Raw genomic sequence first — 24,409 nt, forward strand, 5'->3', positions numbered from 1 at the left:
ATTTCTACTTTAAATCCTGTTTGCACTGGACATCCGGACATTTTTACTTTTAACTTTTAATTCTTTCCTTGCTGTGCTTTTAGATTATTTGTTGCATGCCTTTTACTTAAAATTTGTGGAATATGCTGGAATTTGTGAATTTCCCTTTGGGATGAATAAAGTATCTATCTATCTATCTATATTCAAGTGGTCTGAACCTATGAGTTTTCTTAGAAGGAATATTCAAACATCATTTTGGACAATTCTGACAGGCCTAGCACCTTCAGAGTTTTGCCTACAAAACTTACTGTGTCCCTGTCAGGCCCTGTCCGTCCCTTCATGATTACTTCACCTCAGACAATAAAATCTGTAAAATGGAGCTGCAACTGCGGTGCAACTTCCTTTCCTCTTGAAATGGCATTTCCTTTTTCTATGATGACAACATAATTCAGCCCAAAGACGTTCAACTGTACACTGACACAGCACCCTCCATCGAATTTAGAGGTTTGCCTCCAATTGACCACCGGAACTGTTCTCATTGTCTTCTTCCTCCACCCTCTACATACTGTGCCCCATTGTTATTGCTGACCTGCTTTGTGGGCATGACTGCTCCAAAAAAGTTATGCATATTAGGGATGAACAATTAATCAAAATATTATTGAAATCGCAATATGGCCAAGTGCAATATCCAAATCACAGGAACTGCAATCGTCAGCGTTTCTGTCATTTTTTTCAGTGGAAATAAAATGCAAAAATGTGCATTCCCACTAAAATCATGATTCATATCAAAATCGCAATATCTTTCGAAATCATTGCTACACATCCATACAGACAACCGCACTTCATCCGTGTCGGCGATATCATAAAGGTCACTCACAATCACAGTTTCAGCAAAACAGAGAAAGCATTTAACAAATTAAACAAATAAGTGAGAAAACACACACACGCACACACGCGCACTCTTTCGCAGCTGATCAGAGAGTTTATTCCAGAGAACAGATCCATTGTGACTAAATGCACCTTTTAGTTATAATTCTAGGTACATTCAAGAGAGACATTCTTGATGATCTGAGTGATGTGGCTGATTAGAGCAGGTCAGAAGTATATTCAGGAGCCATGGCATGCAGTGCTTTGTAAACAAGTATTAATACTCTGAATTCAATTGTACACTGTCCCAGCACTACGGTTTTCAGTACAGGTGTAATGTGTTGTAATCTGCTCATGAATGCATGGATCAATTTTTGGACTCATACTGTTTCAGGAGGCTCCTCAGTTTGGAAGTGTTTTTTTAAATGGTAGAAAGAGGTCTTCAAAATTGCAGTGATGTAAAGATCACAGTCACTACCTCCCCCAAGTTCTGCCCAAGTCAAAGCTTTCTTCCAGACCATTCTCTGTTCACTCCTGCGGCATCAGAGCCGCTTCAACCACTTCCAGACAAGGGCACCCAGACCACAGCATCATGTGTTTGCTTGGTTTGGACTGATCTCCTGCGTATGACCAGAAAAGACTTTGCCTATTTTTGAACTTCACCTCATACTTATCAGCCAACACACATGACAAAACTGATATATCTCTCATAAGCTGAATGTATCAGACACCAGAAAACGATTTTTATTTCTGGGTTTACTTCATCTTTCATTTTGTTTTCATTCCAACAGAAAACACATTCCAATCATAGACGCAGGAGCTTACAATGTGTTTCATCACAAAATGAAGATGAAGAGACTGTGATGGCCCCATGCTTGTGACATACGGGTAAAGGCACATTAATTGAAATGGTTATATGAAAGGACGTAAATCTCATGTGTGGTATGTGGTGGCAGACACTAACAAACACCTGAGACTGTGTATTCCTCATGATCTGACCAGTTATGAACCTTACAATAGTCTTTATCTCTGTTAAAACATTCTGTAGAGAATCCTGACAGCAGGGTTCCCAGATCCAGATCATGTAACCACAACGTTGCAGCACTTTTATTCAATATCTCTCTGTGCCAACTTAAGCTTCTGAGGAAGAAATAACAATTTAAGTAACTCCTCATTTTTAAGAAATTTCACTGGTTTTCTTGTTACAAGCCTAGCACTTAAAGTTTTCACAGCATAGGTGGCTATAGAACACCCAAGTTCCAAATAGTGGATAAGAGGAGGAGGAGGATGAGTTAAATTAAACAGGAAATGTTGGATTCTTTTAAAAGCCTGCTGAACTCATGTTGACATTGCAGCACTGACTGTGCAGCTGAAAGGGATGTGAAGACTCTTATTTTCTCTCCTCTCCGCAGGAGCAGTGACTTCCTGTTGGTCTCGCATTCCATCTATTCCCCTAATGACTGCTACTCTGAGGCCTGAGCTTCGAGAGCATGTTAGTAAAATGATCAGGTCCTTTTGCTAAAATCAATTAGTCTAAGTACTACTGAAAACAGGTTCCTTGGAGTTTAAAAGGCTTACATCAATAAATAAGGGAAGTCTTTTTTCTGATGACTCTGATCTGCCGGACAAAGGTCACTTTCACCAAGGGTCAGCCTCATGAAAAGAGCAGCTAATCCAATAGATGCATTTAACCTGCACACATGGGAAGAGCAACACTTGACCCAGACAGTTCTAGAACCACAAGCAAGTCAAGTTGCCTTTGGAAGCACTTATCTTCACAGACACACACCAATTATGTCCTTATCTTGCAGTGTAAACCAATTCTTATTTGAAAACAGCAGTGCTAATGAAGCTAAAATAATCTATGGAATAAATAAGTCGCATTTGATCACTGCTCCACAATGAAAGACTCCTGCTTGTTTGCCGGTGGAAATGTTTCAGTATTTCAATCTGTGGTGTGTTTGAGGCTCCTGCTTTTTCTTATCTACAGATACTTTTTTGTTTTTCTAAATACTCAATATTATCACTGTTGTTTTGTCTTAACTACAGCTTGCCTACAAAATGAGAAATATTATTACTATTCACCCCCTGCCCAGTTAAAGTCCAGTCCAGCTCACCTGCAGAGCAGGCACCCCACACATAACTGCTCTGATAGCTCCAGAAGTCTCATGCTGAACCTCTAACACCAGTGCTTGGTTCATTATTTCCACACAGTCAGAAAAAGGAAAGTGTGTGTCCTGGTCACAGTTCAGTTATAAAATCCTAGCTCACCATGGCGCGTCTCTCCTGCTGAGCTGCTGGTAAAGCTGTCGGCGGAACACTTAGTTACATTGGACAGCAGTACACGAGGTTGTACCAGCATACCTTAGAGGTGGTTGATTCGACTTCACTGACATTCAGCACCGGAGCTGAAAGCATCAGAACAGCCTCCAGAAAGGAGTAGCATCGATCTGAGCTGTGCTGCCCCCTGTTCCCAACACCCCCCTCTGTGAGTTAGCTACAAAACTTACTTTACTAAAATGAGATGTTAGTTTTGTAACTAAATAAAAAGTACGGAAATTCAACTGACCAAAACAGATTGGATTTGGGTTGCTTCTCGGTTGATAAATGATAAAGGGGGCAGCCCTTATGTGGTTCTATATTGTCGATCCACAGTATTTTAACACATGACCAACAAGACCAACCCTGAAACCAACCAACCATCTTGAATTCACAATCAATGACATGAATATTTTCAAGTAGTAAGCATGGGAATCTTTCCCATCTGTGCCATTCATGCCATATTACGTGAACAAAGCATGCCAACTCAACGCTACACTTTGAAAAATGGCATCTGTAGTATCGTGGACAGTTTGGTTTGAGGAAGGAGGCCTACTTCAGGGACCACAATAGCGTGGGACAGCACAGTTATCTCTTGCAGTGAGACTGAAATGGAAACACAGCTAACAACACCTTAACACAGCCAAGCTTAACAATCTGTACTGTGTAGACATTTCTGATGTTTCCACTCAGGTTTTTATGAACAAATTCAAAGTATAAAGCAGGTGGATGGAAAAATATTGTATATTTACATGGGTTTCCAGCATCCAACATCAAAGCGTTTGCTTGGATGTTTTGCTGTCTTTTCCTGGCAATACCTGCATGTTGGTGAAGGCTGAGTAAAAAGTGAAACTGTTCTTTGAAATGTTCATCCTTGTTTGTTGGTCAGATGACAGAAGTCTGATTCCTTGACTGAAGTTTTGCAGGCGGCCTGGGCTTCCAGCAGTCAGGCTTTTTGAATACATTATTTTGTCTGTGTATATAGAATTCATTTTTGTGGATGAGTTGTCTGCTGTATTCAACGCCCTCTCTCTGACGTCTTGCCAGTTCATCATGCAAATGAAAATTCTGTTCAGAAAGAAATTCTACAGGTTGACCTCAGTTTTGCGCAACGCCCGACAACAACAAAGTGTAGCTATGCTAGAATTCAATCTGCAAAGTGTTTCTAGTTTAAATTTTTCAAATGTAACATGTTAATAATCATGTTAATAAAGACATGGGGAATCTTGCGAGATCTTGATAGACAATAGCAGTGTGTTTGAGAATACAGTGGTGTCTAAGACTGTGATGAAACACAGGGAGAGATACAAAGCGAGGCACCAACTGTTACCTACAATAGCACAAGAGGAGCCTCATTAAATTCACTGCAGCAAACTGAGAGGCACAAACACAAAAAATTAGACTATCAAAGAGCCACATTCATACGGACGACGGCAAAATGAGCTTGGAGAGAGAATGTGCTGTTTCTTCTTCCCATCTGAGGTCCCATTCATTCATGCCATGCAGGGAGACTAACCCCCCCTACACACACACACACACACTCGTCTTTCGCTGGTTGACTGCATCCACTTGGCCATGAGCCCAGACACACAGTGCAGAGAAACAGCCTGACAACAGCTGCAGCCACTACATACACATACAAATCCACACACACACTGTGTCACATCTACAGCACACACAGATCTGGACAAACACACTACAATATGCAATGATATGGATTTTCAAGGATGGAAGCCGGCGTATGTAAAGGTACTGAAGCTGCTAATAGCTTTCAGATACTCAATACCTTTACATTTAATCATTTTCACAACAAACATTCTTCATTGTTGTCATGGTGGACAAATGTCTGAAAAACCCTGGGATACTTGAACTCATCATGACAGCACTGAGCACACTATAGAAAGTGCCAGTCAAACCTATCAGTCTAATCCTACAATGGTGATCATTTAACTACAGCGAGCAGAATGTGACGTGAATGTGCATTATCGTTCTCGCTCTCTATCAAGTGGAATATAAATTAGTCTGACTGTGGGGTTGAGTGGTAATAAAGTGAGATGTCACACTACATGATTTATAAAATCAAGGCATGTGAATATGTATGATTATTTATGAAATAAGGTTTTGAATACCTGCTTTACATACATAAGGCTCTGTGATTCAATACACAGTAATCACTGCTGACGTGAAGATGTATGTATGACTATTGCTGTAAACCTTTAGACATAAGTTCATTAAAGCAGAAGTTTTCCATTTTGAGAAATCCCTTCATTCTTTCTGGTTGAGCAAAAATTTAATTCAACGTTAGTTTTTCAGTTGGTACTTTATTCAGTATTCTTAGAATTTATGTCACTTCAGTATACCCTAACTCTCAATCCACTTTCAATGACTTTTATTCCATGTTCTCAGACTTTGATTTCTATTATCAAAATTCCATTTCATATTCTAAAACTTCAACTTTCTTTCCATATTTCCAGACTTTCATTCCCCATTCTGTGACTTCCATTAAATATTCTGAGGTGTAATGACGACAATGATGCCGATGATGCTACTACTCCCAGCTGGTTTTCCAGGTTTGGGTCAGTCTTGAAAAGAACTGAGTCTTTGGAAGAGTCAGTTTTGAAAAGAGCTGCTCACGGTAGCAGGTTGTTGCTTTGCAGCTCAATGATTTCATGTTGTTTGTTGTCAGGAACATCAGCTCATTTGACATTAAACAGCAAATATGTTCAGTTCACTGACTTTTCATGTCCTGAAACCTCTAAGCAAATGGCTGAAGGAGTTTTCACTGTTTGTGTAAATCACTAATAACAGAACAAAAACACTTCATCGGTTTATCCTATACGATCAATGTCAATTTATTTTTATTAATATAAATGATAGTTATGTATGATGAGATGAATTAACGAAGATTTGTGCTGGATGAAAGAGGTCTACTGGTTGCCATTTGACTGAATCTCCAAGAGTATTAAAGAACAGCACACACAATATGTCATATATCTCATCAATTCATAGTATGAATTAACTATTATATCAGCACTCTATAGACACATTATGAATTGTAATCCAACTCCAGACTTTTACTCTACCCCAGAGGAAGTAGAGTTCAGATGAAATGGAGTTCAGATGAGAAAGCAGAGAATTTACATTGTTGTATTTCCTTTTAGATGTGGATGTCGCAGAATGTGGCAAATTACAGCCAACTTTAAGGTAACCTTGACTTATGTTAGGTGTTGAGTATAAATGTACCAGTTCTTGCAATAGTTTGATGGTTGAAGGATGTGGCCATTGACTAAGCAACAAAAAGTTCTCCACTACTTAGTACACATTGACTTCTGTGGGGTTTTGCCATTCTGAACTGAAAGACGTGCGTTATCAATTGAGAAAACGTGTTGAAAGGGGAGGTCAGTAGCATTCACTGGAGCTGGGCTGGTAACGTGTGCATACATGTTAAGGGAAGAGTTGCTCATACAATGCAGACTAGTACCCTTTACTATGGAAACTCAAGCTAGCCATACCATCCTAAAGCTAGGCAGGATCATGAATTTCAAGACATGAAAGAAAAAGGATTTCCTTGTGTCTGATACCTTCTTATCATTTTTACTTTTACAGAGCTCCTTCTTTCCCAGCCAACTTAACTTGGGCTCAGAAATGCCACCTGCTCAGACAGACCAATAGTTGACCTACTAGACTTTTGAATGATTCATTCCCCAAACCACCTTCAAATTTCCTTCACATTTCCACATCAAAGTAGCCAGACGTGTTACTTTTAGTGAAACAAGTGTTTAAAACACCCAAGTGGGGCATTGTTCATTAGAACAAAGAAACCAAGACTTTTATATCAAACAATGGACAGAGATGTCAGATGACAGAAAGGCAGAGCAAGTTCCTGAAGAGGCCAGAGCGTTTTGGTCACACTCAGAGGAAATGCTTTAAAACGCTCTGCCTAACAATGGCTTTCCTTCCTGCCTGTCTGTAATGGAAAGAATGATAATAGCAAATGCTCCCCTCCCTGATTACTGAAGACAATCTCTTAGCTGAGACTAGTCAAAAATAGATCAGTGTTGTGCTGGTATCCCCGGCGTTATCAGTCGTAACCTTTCACAACACCACACATCTGGATTAACATCTGATTTATGGTATTTGATGTGTCCAGTCTTCTCTCATAATAAAAAACACATTCACATTTCAGGCCTGATCCCGCAGCCACGATTTTTTGGGGAGTGTGCATATTTAAAAACCTATGAATTATTGAACATTGAAGATCCACAGCGTAGCCATGCAGCTGACATTTTAAGGATGCATATCTGTCAAAGCTGACTCGGAGCTAATTCCAAAAGCATTTTATTTTGTTTCATATTCACTAATTACTCATCAGGAGGCTATTCTGTGCTGATCCAGTGGCATTGTGCTGGGAGGACTGAGCAGCACTGCCAGGGAGAACGTTTCTCAATGACAAGTGAAATAGTTACATTTGTGTCTGCTGCACATTGGTATGTATTAGTTAGAGATGCATTTTGTTTTTGCATGCTGCAGACAACTCCTCCTGCCATTGCAGTCTGCATGTTCTCACTATGTATGGATTTCTGGGTGCTATAGTTTCATCCCATACTCTTACACGTGTAGGTCAGATGGACTGGATATTCTAAATTGTCCGTAAGTGTTTGTTTATGTGTGTGTTAGCCCTGAGTAGCTCAACCAATTTGGCATACTGATATTTAAGAGCAAAAATAATCTGTTGGGCAAAACAAAAAACCTAAGTGGGTGTAACACACAGTGGAAAATGAAGTCATCATCTTCCCTTATAAATAAAGTATGCAACACTTTTTCTAAACTAGCCCAAACATTTCTTAGGCATTTGGAATCTGCAAAATTTGACTTACTGGTTGACATATAGAACGCTGATATCAATATATCTGTAATAAGCTAACATTGGCCGATTGTGTATGTTGTTGCATGCTGTTGCTGCTGGTTTAAAACATCACGTTCAGTCTTTGGAAATGACGTACACTTTTATTTGCATATAGACTGGGGACGCTGACAATCCATCACAAGTGGTCAATCATGTTTTATGTGGAGACGCACTGTAATAACAGGTGTGAACTGACCGTCCACTTATGATGGGATCACCCGAGACACTTGTTAATGCCAGGTGTAAACAGTAAAGGTGGAAAGAGACACAATTATCTGTCTTTGTTCAACCAACAAAATGATCTGTTCTGTATATGTATTCTGATTGAAGACCACTAGGAAAACGTGCAGAGATGGAAAGAGTACAAGAATATTATACTCAAATAATATGGGGGCTACAAGTGCACTGAATGTCAATCCAACAACAGCAGTCAAACAACGTCACACCACCGAGCCCTGATGTCCAAACAACCATAAATTCCATTCATATAGACAGATTTTCCAGCCTGTCACTGATGATCAGATAAGAACATACAACAGCCATGTTAAGACTAACTACAATTAACCAGAAAGAGGACAAAACTCACAGCAGAACAAAACATCAACCTCAGGGGCGTCAGCAGTTGAAGTTAGCTGGTGTGCTGAATGGCTGAGGCCCATATGCTGCCTGTCAGTGTGGCTGAGTGTGAGGGATTCAAAGAGAAAGTTTGGTACCTCAAGCCCGAGCATGCTATGCTACTGAGAGCTACTGTGACTTAAAACACTGAACGACACGTTGAGAGGAAGGATGAGCTGAAAGTCCAGCTAGCCACAGCAGAAAAGCTAGTTTTGACTGCTGGACAGCTCTCACAAACAAAAGCTACATCACAACTACCTGTCACTTCATCAGTGCTGACTGGGAGCAGCATGTCTGTCTGACATACTGAAGCCTCTCCACTCATAATGTCCAATGAAAATAATTCCTGAGTTAAATGTGAATATATTTTCCCACACTGCTGCTCTTCTCTCTGCCTCCCCTCTCCTGATTCGGTGAATTAAGGGTTTACTTCAGCCAAACCAGAGTAGGTGTTAATTGTTGGAACAGTGTAAGGATGAGCTGAGGTGGTTTTGGTGAGTTTTACAGTGTTTCTCCAGTTTGAATGAAGAGTATTTTTACCGTAATGATATAATTTTTTCTGGAAATGGAGTCTGGTGGCTCTGGCGACAGCGATACAGCGGCTGTTTCTGGTTAAAGAAAAAGGATCTTGGTCTTTAAAAAAAAGGTCTGTCTCTGCAGAGATCCTTTCAGTGATGTTGTCAAACACTTCTGAGGCTGCCAGAGGCAGAAGCAAACACTTTCAGTGGACGTATACTGACGGAGCACAAACGTACAGAGGGATCACGTCGCGGCTGATGGCTGCAGCACTCTCACTGAATACGTTTAGCGGTTAGTCAGAACAGTCACCCAGCATGCACCTGTTGGTCACATAGCTGCCTGGGTGTGTTTGATTTGTGTCACTTAGCGTACTCGCCAGGTGGTGCATTAAATCAGTGATTACTTAAGGTAGATGAACCCTTTTCTAAAGTATTTTAACGACAGAATGCAGGGTTATTCCTATATGTCAGGCTAGAGTAACATTTACTCTATACAACTGTTTACAGTCCTGGAGGGAAGCAAAAACAAATCTTTGTCTCAATGAGACCACACCACATTACAGTGCTGTGTACTGGACTACTGTGGACATCAAGTTCAACAGAGACAAATATATATCAGTGCTTTATGGACTGAAAAGCAGACACTATGTTCATTTACATACTTGACATGCCACAGCAACATATGAAACAGATTACTGCCTCGCTGAAGACTCTGCATATTGCTTCTGGCCTCTTGGTGCTTATGGTGTGCATCTAAGTTCAAAACTTGTACAGTTTATAATAAGAACATGTTCGAAATGTTCAATCTGTTAGCAGAAGGAAAGAGTTGTCCACAACGAGAACATTCAGACAAGTGTCACACCACAGTCCTCACAATGTTTTGGTTTTCCAAATGAGTGCTGTTTCCTCCTTCCCTCCCTCCCTCAGCTCCTCATGGCCTGTGAGTAGCACCTCCCCCATCCTGTACCTCTCACTCCTCCACAGACCACCACCACCTCCTCCTCCACATGGCTCATGTCTGAGACATGACACTACACGGAAAAGCACCTCCTGCTCCCATTTTCCCACAGCATTCTGAGCCATGTCATTGTGGGAGTGGGACAGTTATTTCATCCTGTTGTGGTTTGTTTTGGTCAGTCATGCCATATTGTCTTTGATATGAAAGCATAGATGGTGTTATTGTGGTGAAAAACAGTTGTTTCATGTCAGTAGGAATTTCTAAGGTTAAGCTGATATTTCCAAGAGAGGGAGGCCAGTGTGGATAGACCACTTCTTTTTTCTTTTGCTGTTTTTAATTCAGTATTATACCACTCTGACTGGCCTGAAATTATTCCTTCTCTATACAAAGAGCTATCTGATTACACCATTTGTTTATCAGTTCAAACTGTTAAATGTTTGAGTATTGTTAAACTATATAGAAAATGTCTAACATTTGTCAGCTGTGGATTCATCAGTCTGCAGTAAAGTAATTAACCTGGTGTGACGCCTCCAAAGGTAGGCATTAAGCTAAACAACAGTCATTTGACGGGCACCTACCATGAGTCATGGCAAGCCAAGAACGGCTCGTTGAGTCAAAATGAGTTGCACTGTTTCTCCAAAGGCATTTGTGTGACTGTTCAACATGGTGGTTCATTCTCAGCACACTAAAAAATGTGCATGAAATAGCTAAAAAAAATGTCATTTCAATCTGTTTAGGTGGTATGATATCAACATGTTTATCCATTTTCACTGAAAGGGCTTCTCACATTCCATTCCAGCCTTTGCCTACTTATTCATTTAGACAAATCAGCAGGAAATTGTCCAAAGGAATGTTACTAGTGTATACATTTTATCCACAAAAACAAAGAATGACCGATGATGCTTGAACTTGACCATAGATTGTAGTTAGTTGCATTAAATCCTGCATACAGTACCATCTGTGGTGTGATGTGTTTTTCACTGTTTCCTTCTTTACACAGTTCATCACATGTGGATGTAAACTCCCTCAAAACAAGTCTTGCAGTCAGGATATAGTTGCTTAAGTCATTGTTTCATTTCAAATCCAGTGCAGAGCCAAAACCAGTTAGTTAATGGTCAGGGTGTTAAATCACCCAACCCCCTCGACACCAATCATCAGCCAAACCGCTGTCTGACACCCCCCCACCCCCCCACCAACCAATTCACAGACAGACGTCAACAGCACGCAGACACCACTTCATTTGCTGAACACAGGTATGTGAATGAAGTACTTTTGTTCTTCTATCCAACTCACCCAGGCAGCTGAACGTCACAGACAAATGTAGACAGATACAATTGGAACTTGATGACAAAAATGTTAAAAATGCAAACATTCAGGGTTTTGCTCCAGAGCTGTATTGTGATGCATCAAGTGGACGCTGAATAAAAGAGAATCATGGTTTTTGTGAGCATTGAAACATCAGTGCATGACTGTAATATGTTCCTTAATACCAGAGCTCAAATGCACCGACAGCACATGTGGTGCATGTCTGCCTCAGGATTCAGGTTCTCAACAGATCTTTTCAGGAAGACCATTTCCAACATTCTCCAACAGTGAGGCAGGAAGAATCCTTTCCAGTCTGTTTAGCTCCACCTTCTATCCGACATGACTGACGAAAAGCAGAGACAAAGGCAGCATCCACACCAATACATTTTCATTTTAGAATGCATAACTTTTGCTATGTTTGCACCTCAGTGTCAACACTACTCAAACCCTCAAAACTCAGACTTTTGGAAATGCTGCTGGTTTGAAAACTCCAGGACTGCAAACGAAGAAAATATGCTGACAGGACCTCCAGCCACCCAGCAGAGCCATCAACATGAAAACTGACAACAACGAAGCCAAGGGGAACGATGAGCACAGAGACATTTGACCCACAGCCGGCCGTTGACCTGTGGATGGAGACAGCTAACAGGGCTCACACTGGGACTGCGAGGTGCATCTTCATCATCTACCATGCAGGAAGGACAGTGAGGAAGACACAATGGAAGACAGTGAGGACACTTGTGTTTATTAAGATTATGCTATGTATGAGGTGAGTGCCAAACACCATCTCCTGGTACTCACCTGAGTACTTGACTAAAAAAAGTTACGTGCACCTCCGCACATGCTGAACGACTGGGCTTTATTCCAGTGTGCAGCCCTTTCCAGTGCAGGTGGTCGACAATCCACACCCCAGAGCAACATGAACTTTAATAAAGTCTCGGCACCAGATTCTTCAATGACTTTCTCTGCATTTCTACATTTAGAATACACATTGTATGTCATTTAAGATGCAACAGCTAAACCTACTATACTATGTCAGAAACCTATTACTATAATGTTTTACAGCAAAGTAAATTCAAGAAACTACCTTTTCTACTACAACTAATGTGACTGTGCTGTTCAGTGGGCTGGTGAGGTAAGAGGCTGCTGGACAGAATAAAAAGATGAAGGAGGTGGCACTGAAGCCAGGACAGTGCTGGGGCAGGCACAAGCTGGTTTACGACCCAAAACAGTATGCAGCACTGTGAACAGACTCTTGGAACCTAAAGAACATAAAGGTATTTCCCAAATGTCAAACTATTCCTTTAGAGTACTGGCTGCCCTGATCTGTACAGATGCGCATGAATGATAGATACTGTGGTTGTTTGTTGCCATCTTGCCCTGTTTTGATGTGATGACACACATGTGATGTTTGATGAATAATTATCGACAGCACTGTCGGCAGCTCCTAAGAATACCTGGAAATTTAAATTACTCTCGCCTGCAGGCGACAGGCATTCTGCTGAGAGGACAAGTAGACACTTACATATGAAAGAAGCACTTGACCCTTTGTATGTTTGTCCTTAACAACATATCTGCCTATCTTCAGTCTGACATGGTCCATAGATGATTCAATCAGCATATCAACATTTACACATCATGAACAAAGGGCTTTTTATCCTCCAAGCGCTGCTATGAAAATACAAGGCAAACACAAGCAAAGTTGCTGACAGCCTAAGTTAACAACATTAGACACAGGGACTCAGCCATATTGGATTAAGCGATATTAGTGAGAAATGGTTTAAAATGAGGTGAAAATGCTCAGACCTGGTGTCTTGTCAGTCAAGCTCAGTGTCCCACAGAACAACATAAGACATCTGGCTACGAGTGCTGTCGTTTATTTTGATTGTGCAACATCCTGCTGCGAGTTAATGCTGTTTGGTTTCACTGCTCTGGAGATGGGGCGACAGTAGGGCATCGGCTGAGTGATGCTACTTTCAAGTCGCATAGGAATAATCACAATCACTTAAAGTAAATGCATCAAGAGCTTGAACTCTTTGAAGGTGTAGACTATGTTTACTCTCAATCTTGGCTTTCCTCCTATGCTTAAACAGAGATATTTTTGTATGCTAAAAAAAGATGGGTGAAGAACAGACAGCATTACAGAGACCGGACCAAACCACAAAACAGTGTTGGAAATCCATCCATAGTTCAGCCTTGGCTTTGTTTTAAAAAGTCACTGAGCAACATGCAGTTATCTGCAGATCATACAGTGTGTCATGGTCAATTTCTTTTATCACATGAACTCGCAGATACACATGACACCTGTGCAGTGTGATAATCTCTCCATTTACACCCTGTGTAAAGCTCTGCCTTCACAGCAGCCATCAGGCAACAGCATGTCCTCATGGCTGACCACAGCATTCAGGGCTGGTACCTGCAATCTTTCCTGCAGGACTTTATTAACCCCCGAGTTTGAAGTTTAGCTTTGAACAACACAAGCAATCATGTTTAGCTTAAGGAGTTGAAGTTACACAAAGTCTGGTATTCAGCTCTCCTCTGTGCAGGACATCATCAGGGTGCACCCTCTGTGTCAGCTACATTACATAACACAAGCCACCAAAATGTTAGTCCCAGTATCCCCAACAGGAAACTACTTCCAACCAACCAAATTCCATTTAATTTTTTCCTAATTTGAAGCTTGTTCTTTAAGAGCAGTACATGTGATACAAATGAGAAGAAACTACTGAACTTATTATCATAGGTACCACTGTAAGTCTAATTAAATGGTGCAGACTGCTCACGTTCGCCCTCCACAGCGGCTTATGGTGTGAAAGCATGATGGAGAAGGATAAAAGTTGAAACACTGTTAAAATAAACGCTGTTTGGCGTATTGAGTGTATGCCGAATTGCACAGTATAAGTATTTGCAAAGGAATTTACATAATGACTGGGAATTGCTGCTCGTTTGTACTTTCTGAGAAGCGAGCAACATTAAAATAAGAGAGATTTCAATGGATGTGCCTGACTGCTCACTTAAGAACGGCATGTACCTTTAACGGAACAAAGTGATATCCGGGCAAACTTATCTTATCCATCGTGCAGACAAAGACGTTTTCGACCTATTACACCGGGCAGTCAATTATGACAGTGATTTGAAACGCAGCTCGGTGTATTCCTCCGGCTACACACCGACAGCATCAACCGTCTGGGCGGGCGATGAACACTGCGTTACCTGAGGACATGGTGCAGACTTTTTTGCTGCATTGACTCACAACTCCGGTGGGACGCACCATGTGACCAAACTCTGCACCGTTATGGAGGACCGAACTGGGCCGGCTGTGTTCTCCAGCCAGCCGTGAACAACCTGACACACCGAGCTCGGCCTCGCAGTCGGAAAACACAAGCCTGAGTGATGAACTTTTAATATCGCCATGTTCGTCGGCAGAGTGCTGCTCTGTGGAAGCTAGTAGGCGAGGTCCTGTACACTGCGGTTGCCCTTGAAAAGCCAAGGCAGTGCTTCGTAGCTCTCTCAGTGTCCCTGCACCGCAACTGATGTGCTAGGAAGACTTTTCTGGAATGAATGACACGGTAATGCAACAATACCTAGAGTTAAAGGCCTTTACGTTAACCGCGACCCTCGGAATTCTCACTCGGGTGCACGTGAACGCGTCTCGCACACGACCACACCGAGGCGCATTCTGCGTACGTGCGCGCGCATTAATGTCTATCAGAGATGACCGCTGCAAAAAACTACGAAACTGTTTAGAGGTTACGAAATTGCCTTATTTACCTGTTATTATCTTCTCGGTCGCCGTTTCTTTCTCAGTCATCATTTCCCGCAGTTTCACCTCCTCCCGAGCCTTCTCTCCGATACAGCTACACCAAGCAATTTTCCTGGTTTACAGGGGATACCAGGCCAAAGAGGAAAAATATCAACAAAAACTGCCGCCACGCTGTGAATTCGGTGCTCCTTTCGCCTTTACTTCGCTTTGCCGCTTCCTGTTCAGTGAAAAAGCCGTTAAAAGCACATGGAGAAGATTTAGGGTCCGGAGGTCTTTGAAGTAGGGGGGGCAGTGAGCCTCAGCAGAGGATGTTGAACCCCTGACTGCTGCTGCTGCTCTGTCCGCCCCTCCCAATCACAGTCACTGCTGTCCTGGTCAGGAATGCTGCCTCTGCTTCAAAGTCTGCTGCGGCTCTGCTCAGGACACCCGGTAGGGATGCTGTGCTCTCCACCAGCCACACTGAGGGAGTCCACATTTCATGTAGGTTTGAGGAACAAACTTTCTGAATAAATGACCAGATAAGTTCTTTTGGAAACAGAGTACATAGAGAAATACTCACATAATTTCGCATTTTTATTTGATTGTTAATCTCATTACCCAGGCAGCATATCTGGAATGTGGCCCTCAGCTAAAAATGGCCAAAAGGTGAAGTGATGAAAGTGGGCAGAGTGCTGATAAGCTGGAATTGGTTACACTGGGACCAAATGGGTTCAGTGGGTCATGTGACGAGCCCATGCAGACTAAGTGTATGGTAAAATTTGAGGGTCTTTATGTTAGAGTGACTTAATCAAACTAAACCATTTCTCTAAATCCATATGCAGCGCAGGGTGCTACAATACTGTACAAAAAACCTCTCTCTTTTTTCTTTTTTGCAAAGAGAAAATGTAGAATAGGGATCCAGCAGGAGTCCACTGGGCCAAGTGTATCACAGTCCAGTTGGCTACATTGGCCCAAATGGGCCAGTGTTTGACTGGGACTTGAGTCCCATTTGGCTTTCCCAACTGGGATATGAGTTAGACCATTCTCATTCATATTTCATATTTTTCTTTCTGCTATTCATCTATTTTTGTACTTTTTCCATTTGCTTTTACTTGAATTTGTAATTTATGTAGCTCCACGTGGACCTAGCTGGATAGGTTAACTTTTGGTCAGCTAATCAAAAACAAGTTTGCTGTATTTTACCAAAGTTTATTGGCCAAGACCTCACTTAGCCAGACTACCTAGTGTAAGTCTTTTATTATTGCTTTTTTGTGTGCTCCCAGAACAGCTTTTCTGAGTTTGAAAATCACATTCAAAGACCAATGACGGACCGAAGGGCAGCTGGCAAACTCCCTTAAATCTTCTGGCTTACTGTGTGTCAAATGGTTTGCGCTAATTCATTGAAAACCTGGCACTATGTACCACTAAAGCATATGAAGTGATATGTTAGCAGCCTCTTAAAGGGCCCTGCTTTATTATCTGATCTTGTCATTGGAGAACCAGATGTTGATGATGAGCCACATATAAATGTACTTCCACATTCTTAAAAGAACCATTTTGGATGGCTCTAATTCAAACCCTAGATGCACCATAGCACCAAATGCTTGCTTAAATATGTAGCTGCTCCTTACCAAGTACCACATCATTTGTGCATCTGAAGTGCATGCTGGTAATTTGAGCAAGCTTACCTTCTGTGTTTTCATCATAGTGCAGACAAGTCTGAAAACAGTGAATGTGCATGATGCATTTCTAGTTGCTTTAGTTGCAGCAGTGACTCAGCAGCAAATCCTACTTCATTTACAGTATGTGTGGGTAAAAACAGAGGAAGCAATCTATCATCTCTGAAGAATCATTTGAGCATGTAGATACTTGTGTATTTTGTCTGTGCCAAAATGATCAAAAATCCATTTGGAAACCAGATACCTGTAGGTAATAGTTTAGTTTAGTGATGCCTCAAAGAAAAAAGTAATTTCTAAGAAAATTGGTGGGCCAAGGAACAAGTTTTTCTTTGGTGTGGTGCTATATCTAGGTGTGGATTCAGGAATCCTCAAGGTTTTCTTAACAGTGGAAGATAAGGTAAGCTTTTGATTTTATTATGTTTTGTTATGTTGTTGTTGTTGTTTTGTATATCCAGATCCAGATGCAGATTGAAAGTGAGTTGAGAGAATTTTGCCTTCATTGGTGAAGGTCAGTTTTCTCTAAAAAGAATGTTTTGTGTTTCTTAAAGATAAACATCATGTATTACAAAATCACATGACTGCAAAAGAGGCAAGCACTGTTTCATGTCTCCTGTTTATATTTTTTGTTACTTTTTTAAACAATTGTTGTATACATTCTGTGTTTGTCTGTATGTTTAATTGCTACTCCAACAAAGTAACACTGTGTAGTCATATTGTAATATTGTGGCAGTCACAGAAATCTGTTGTTTAGTGCACCCCACTGGTTCTTCCACTACAACAAGACTAGTTTGAAACCTAGAATATTGCTGGACAGTGAAGTCACAAATGTGCTAAACGTTAGCAAAATTTTAGTTTAGTTTTAGTTTGTTGTTGTTTATGAATGTTAATGTCTTAGACAAACAGTATATTGCAGTAACATACGAGTGCCACAAAAATAAAACAACAAGGCCGCATATTAAAATTTGACAAAAAATATACTTATCAAATAGAGAGAATTAAAAATAAAGACTTGTCTCTAATATTTAAAAAAAAAAAAACTTCAATTGAAGGCCTGGTACCCTCTGCAGTTGAGGTAAATAAAGGCCCCAGCTATTATTTGAGAGTTTACCCACTCCAATACACTTTTGGCTATGGTTCAAAACCCTCCTACATTCACTTGCAAAGTGAACATTTAAATGGAGTGCAAAACTTTTGCTTACATCACTGCCATTTATATTGTCCCTATCTTACAGTGCGCTGTCACTTTATATCAGAATGCATCCGCCCTTTGAAAGATTTATTTAGAAGAAGAAGAATCACTACTTTATTAATCACTACACACACACTACACACAAAATGCAGAATTACAGAGTCCGAAACTGCACACGCCATGCTTAGGTGAAACTATTTCTCCGCTTTTATCCCATCCTGGTATGTCCTTCCTCCATGGCAGACCAGGAGCGGTGGGCTGCCAGCCGACAATGGCACCCAGGGACCCAGTTCCTTTTGTCACCATTGGTCACGTTTTTAGTGGGGTTTTTTTATGGAGGTGCAGGTGAACATGGAGGGGACATGCGAACTCCACACAGAAAGGCCCCTTAAAGGGCAGCAGGTCGACACACCCCAGGCACTGTGGGCCCCGGGACCTTCTAGCTGTGAGGCGACAGTGTTACCACTGTCCCACCGTGCCACCTTTTAGGACCTTTTTTCCTTTTATTACTAGATTGTACATTTGAAGATAGATAGGATAGGGGTGACAGAGAGAGCGCGGACAACATGTAGCAAAGGCCCCCGGGTCAGACATTTTAACTGTAAATGGACTGTTTTGATAAAGAAGTCATAATGTTATGAGCATAATGTGTTAAATTTGAGAAAAAAGAGTTATGAAGTATTTTGAAAACATTACAATGTCATGACCATACAGTCATATCCTTTTGCCTTTTCACAGCATTTCAGTAAGGTGTTACATCATGCTTGTTCACGTCTCATAGTCAAAATACACACTGAATTGGCCGTGTCACTCAGGTGTGAGAAGGTCAGACTCCCACTGTTCCTAAGTGTCGCAACTGTGTCTTGAGTGAGTCTTTAAAGCTGTATTCATTGCATAGCGTGGCTCGGCTCAACTTGACACACTGTTGGTTCCAGGTTTTTTACCTGTTTTTAGGTTATTTTGGAGGTGTTTGCAGTCTTTTTTTTTTTTTTGTTGGAACAGCTATTGGAGAGATACGGGGGTGGGGAGAGAGACATGCAGAAAAGGATGAATGGGGCACACGTTCTACCAGTGAGCTACCAAGGCGCTCACCAGGTATTTTTCTTAATTTAATTTTCTACTGCAGCTATTACTCCCCCTGTGTTGGTAGGATTCTTCAGGTGGTCACCATTGGGATGGTGAGTTAAATGCCATGACATCATCATGACACAAACACAAGGGAACGATGGAGAATATTCTTTGCATTTGAGATCCTTTCATCGGCAACGAAACAGAAAAACATCTGCACATCTTTGGCTTTCACCTGAGAATTTAGTTTGGAACCAAGGATGCAGACCAGAGAAGGATTTAGATAAAAAACAATATTTATTAGAATAATAAATATGGCAAACAAAAGCGCACTCCAAATGTGAGTGGGAAAAACTAAGGGAGCTCCACTGAAATGGTCAGAGGCAAGGCACATGGTGACTTGGCAGGCAGGCAACTGAAACACATAAACACACCTTGAGTGAGATTTCATGAAAAGACATTAGCAAACTCAGAAGGAGAGGAGGCGGTGAATTCAGTACTCTAGTAGGAAGCACGATCATGCCAAGAATTCAGGACAATCAGGCAACAGGTAGGAGAGAGCTCTCCCCTTTTATCCTGTGCCTTCACCAGTGTCATGCGCATCAGGTGTGCACCTGCGCACACCTGATGCGCATGAGCTGGCCAGGTGTAGAGGTGTAGAGACACACCCAGCTAGACAGACAGGGAGAACAGACAGACAACATATAACACTGGGGAAAAGGGAAAAAGGAGAACACTAGGAACAGACAGGTCTGTAGGATCATAACAATGCCCACCGGGCCTGGCAAGAGTTAAGTTTTTTTGGCTAACTTAATATAGGCTAAGTTTTTGTGATTGAACCACACCACAAATGGTTGCTCAGCCACCTTAAGCCTCCAGTGCTAGCTTCATGATCAGCAATTCCTGATTGCCGACATTGTAGTTCTGCTCAGCTGGGGAGAGACTGCAAGAGAAAAATGCACACGGATGCAAACGGTTATCTGGATCCACGTACTGGGAAAGTACAGCCCCTACCACAGTGTCAGATGCATCCATCTCCACTATGAATGGTTTGGCTGGGTTAGGTTGAACCAGAATGGGTGCAGATGTAAGCAGTCCCTTGAGTTTCTTGAAAGCCCTGTCAGCCTCCATTGACCAGCTAAACTTCACTTTGAAAGAAATCAGCTTGGTCAACAGAACAGCTCTTTTACTATAGTCCCAGACAAACCTGCAATAGAAGTTAGCGAATCCGAGAAAACGCTGAAGCTCCTTTCGAGTCTCCAGGACCGGCCCTCCACCACCACTCTGATCTTTTCGAGATCAGCCTTCAGGCTGCCCTCCTGAATGACAAACCCCAGAAAAGAGGTCGTGTTAGTATGAATCTCGCATTTCTCCACTTTGACAAACAGCCGGTTCTCTAGCAGGCGGGAGAGCACCTGTCAAACATGGTTGCGATGCTTATCTAGAGACTGGAAAAAAAAATCATAATATCATCTGAGTACACAAGATGAATTGATTTAGAAAGTCTCTAAGTGCATCATTAATCAGTGCCCGAAACACTGCAGGAGCATTGGTGAGCCCAAAGGGCCTCACCAGGCACTCGAAGTGGCTGAGGGGTGTGTTGAAAGCAGTCTTCCATTCAACCCCCTCCCTTATGCAGACCAGATGGTAGGCATTACTTAGATTGAGTTTCGTGATGATGGTAGCTTCCTGTAGAGAGTCAAAAGCAGAGTTAATGAGAGGCAGCAGGTATTTATTTTTTACAGTGATCTCATTTAAGCCCCTGAAATCAATGCATGGCCTAAGTGTTCTGTCTTTCTTGTCCACAAAAAAGAAACCCGTGCCAAGATGCGAGGAAGAGGGGCGTATTATACCAGCAGCCAGAGAGTCTTTGATATACTCCTCCATCGCTTCCCACTCCGGACATGACAGGCTATAGGGGCAGGGGTGAGCCCTGGAGGAGGTCGATGGAACAGTCATAGGGTCGGTGAGGAAGAAGGGACAGTGCACACTCCTTGCTGAAAACTTCCGGGAGGTTATGGTTGTCAGCAGGAATGGAGGAGAGATCCGGTGGGTCCAGAGGAGAGACTGAACTGCGGAGACTGAAATGGAGATGGAGAGTGACACTGGGAACTCCACCCCATAATTTTCCCCTGTACCCAATCAATCTGCGGGTTATGGAACCGTAACCACGGATGTCCTAAGACCAGTGGGGCATGTGGAGATTGAATGAGGAGGAAAGAGATTTCCTCATGATGATTACCAGATATGATCATCTTGACAGGGGTGGTGCGATGTGTTACTTCCATCATGATTTCGCCATTTAGCACGTAGGCTCTGACAGGCTTCTCCAGCTCCTCCATTTGACAGCCAGCATCCTCAAACCCTTTATCCAACAGGTTATCCTCTGCACCCGAGTCAATAAGAGCTAAGACAGAATGAACCTCCTCCTTCACATAGACAGAAGCCCGTAGGTGAAACTGGCATTTACCTGGAGATTTCACATCCTGGGAGACTGGGCTTGTCAATACCCCAAGATCTACTGACGAGCCGGCCCTTTTGGTCTAGTGGGGCATGACCCAATTTACCACAGTTCACACACTCACTTGCTCGGATCCTGTGGAAGCGCTCAGCAGAGGACAAACGAGCTCTTCCTAGCTGCATTGGCTCTTCCTCCGCAGGCCGGTTGGAGGACGGTTGCAGATGTTCGGCTCAGAATCCGAGCGTATGCATATGAGACAGTGCTATTGTTAGTGCTAGCATTCAGTGCCTCTGCCCAAAGCCTTGCCCCAAAGCAACCCAAACGTGAACAGTACTTTAGCTTGATCAGAGAAAAACGAGCGTGGTCGTTGCCAAAAAAACATGTTACATTGTAACAAAAAACCCCAACACTTACTACAAGTACCGTCGAATGGTTTGGGATGAGAAATCTGCGCTTCTGAAAGCAGAGGTTCAGGGCCGACAGCCTGGGGAGTTAACTGCTGTGTGATCAAACCAGTGAGCTGGGCCATGTGGTGCGAGAGCTCGGCAACCTGAGACGCCATATGTTGTTTGGACTCGTAGAGAGCCTGGAATAATTGCTCATGCTGACCGAGTAGAATGCCCTGGATCGTGACTGCTTTCTTTACTGGATCTGCTGGCTGGATTGTTCTGTTAGGCTTTCACCTGAGAATTTAGTTTGGACCCAAGGATGCAGACTAGAGAAGGATTTAGATAAAAAACAATATTTATTACAATGATAAATATGGCAAACAAAAGCGCACTCCAAAAGTGATTGGGAAAAACTAAGGGAGCTTCGTTGAAATGGGTCAGAGGCAAGGTACACGATGACGTGGCAGGCAGGCAACTGAAACACATAAACACACCTTGAGTAACAGTTCATGAAAAGACATTAGCAAACTCACGAGGAGAGGAGACGGTGAATTCAGTTCTCACTCTAGTAGGAAGCACAATCATGCCAAGAATTCAGGACAGTTACGGCAACAGGTAGGAGAGAGCTCTCCCCTTTTATCCTGTGCCTTCATCAGTGTCATGCGCATCAAGTGTGCACCTGTGGAGGCGGAGCTGGCCAGGTTTAGAGACACACCCAGCTAGACGGACAGGGAGAACAGACAGACAACATATACATACACATATATAAAAGGGAAAAAGGAGAACACTAGGTACAGACAGGTCTGTAGGATCGTAATACTGCGCTTCACTAATTGACCAAGGTGTGGTTTTAGTGACTGCGGTTTTGTCAAGTGAATAAAAAAATTGTGGTTGCAATTCACAGTCATGTGCAGGATGTCTGTGTCATGCAAATGACAATTCTCTCTGACCAATCAGTGGTCTGCACTGTTTTCACTCCGCCATTTAGTACTGGCTTAGCTCACTTGGATCCTTGCCCCCAGGTGATACCAAAAAATGTTCCAGGTACCATCCACTCTTAACAGCTTTTGACAATGGAAAACCAAAAAAGAGTGCTTAGAGTCAAGATGAGCCATGGCATGCAGTGAAAACATGTCCAAAATTTTTTTACAGCCTCTGCTCATCCCTTTTTTCTCATAGCCAACACAACAGTGCAAGAGCCCCATCCAGCAACCTAAGAGGCCATACCTTCAGTTGCAGAAGCAGACCCGAGATCTTTGACTCTTTTAGAAATCCTGTGTTGGATCCTGGCTAACAACTTCAGAATCCCTTACATTGTCCATCTTCTTGATAATTTTCTCGTTGTCACTCCATCGCCCTCACCACCTCAGGCTCAATTTCCTTGCAAGCATCTCCACCCTCAGAGAAAATACAGCATCTCTCTCTTTCTTTCGAACTCCTAAGAGACAGATGCACCAGACACCAGCTACTAGCCCTTCACATAATTCCCCATGTGAAATCCTCCCTGTCCAACCTTTCAACTAAAGCTGAGGACATCACAATAGTCATTTTGGACAATGCATGCAAAATGGAAATGCATTTGATAGATAGATAGATAGATAGATAGATAGATAGATAGATAGATAGATACTTTATTCATCCCCAAGGGAAATTCACAAGCAGCATTTCCTGTCTTCTTGGAATGGCACTTGCTTCTTTGATGTCATCTCTCAACCTGAGGTTATTCAACTTAACACCTATGCAGCTCCTTCTATTGGGTTTGTTGGCTACTATGGAGGGAGATGGTTCACTTATGCTTGGCCCTCAGAGTTCAAATCTCTTGAGTCAGAGTCCTGCTGTCCTTCATCCGTGCTTAATGAGCTATACTGCATTATTATAGTGGCTATTCTTTGGGGACATGGTCTAGGAAGTCCATACTATGCACTCTGAGAACACCACAGTTATAGAGATCTCACCATTTTCAGCCACAACATTCAAGTAGCTTCACCACTGAAAAACCTGTCCCACACTTCACAAGAATCCATTACTAACTGTTTCCCCAGACACTCTCTCAGCCTACCTAACTGGCTTGAAATGGCATATCAGGTCACATGCCAGCTGCCATTTCCCACTGGACATCATGTCTGCTCGCAACTTTATCACCTGTACTCATTCTGTCCAAAAAATTTGGTCCTCCACCACCCAGACCTACAGGAAGCAACATCTTCATCAAACCAGTCTCTGGCCTCCATCGTCCTTCTACTACCCATTTCCATGTCACAGTGTTAATCAAAGGCTTTTGAAAACAGGAACCTGCTCTCACAGCTCTCTCTCACAACCCTTTTAGTCACTGCATTCCTTTCTCTACATTGAGGATACACATCCCCTATGGCTGACCTAACCATAGATCCATTGTTAAGTTTAGTGACTTGGTA

At 42.3% G+C, this 24,409-nt stretch overlaps 1 protein-coding gene across 5 annotated transcripts in view; it reads right to left on the reverse strand.

Annotated features, from left to right (window-relative positions):
• hspa12a (heat shock protein 12A) overlaps positions 1-15,647 on the reverse strand; it is a 55,896-nt gene extending 40,249 nt beyond the window's left edge. For 4 of the 5 annotated variants that reach the window (XM_076742798.1, XM_076742796.1, XM_076742799.1 and 1 more), the window contains exon 1: positions 15,239-15,635. In XM_076742798.1, the coding sequence (XP_076598913.1) occupies positions 15,239-15,281 (43 nt within the window). In that variant the 5' untranslated portion in view covers positions 15,282-15,635. Of the gene's footprint in view, positions 1-15,238 lie in introns of all 5 variants that reach the window. The other variant, XM_076742797.1, reaches the window with a different exon arrangement.
• Between the last annotated feature and the right edge of the window lie 8,762 nt (positions 15,648-24,409).

The sequence above is a fragment of the Chaetodon auriga genome, chromosome 11 (assembly GCF_051107435.1).
Source record: "Chaetodon auriga isolate fChaAug3 chromosome 11, fChaAug3.hap1, whole genome shotgun sequence".
NCBI classification, from domain to species: domain Eukaryota; kingdom Metazoa; phylum Chordata; class Actinopteri; order Chaetodontiformes; family Chaetodontidae; genus Chaetodon; species Chaetodon auriga.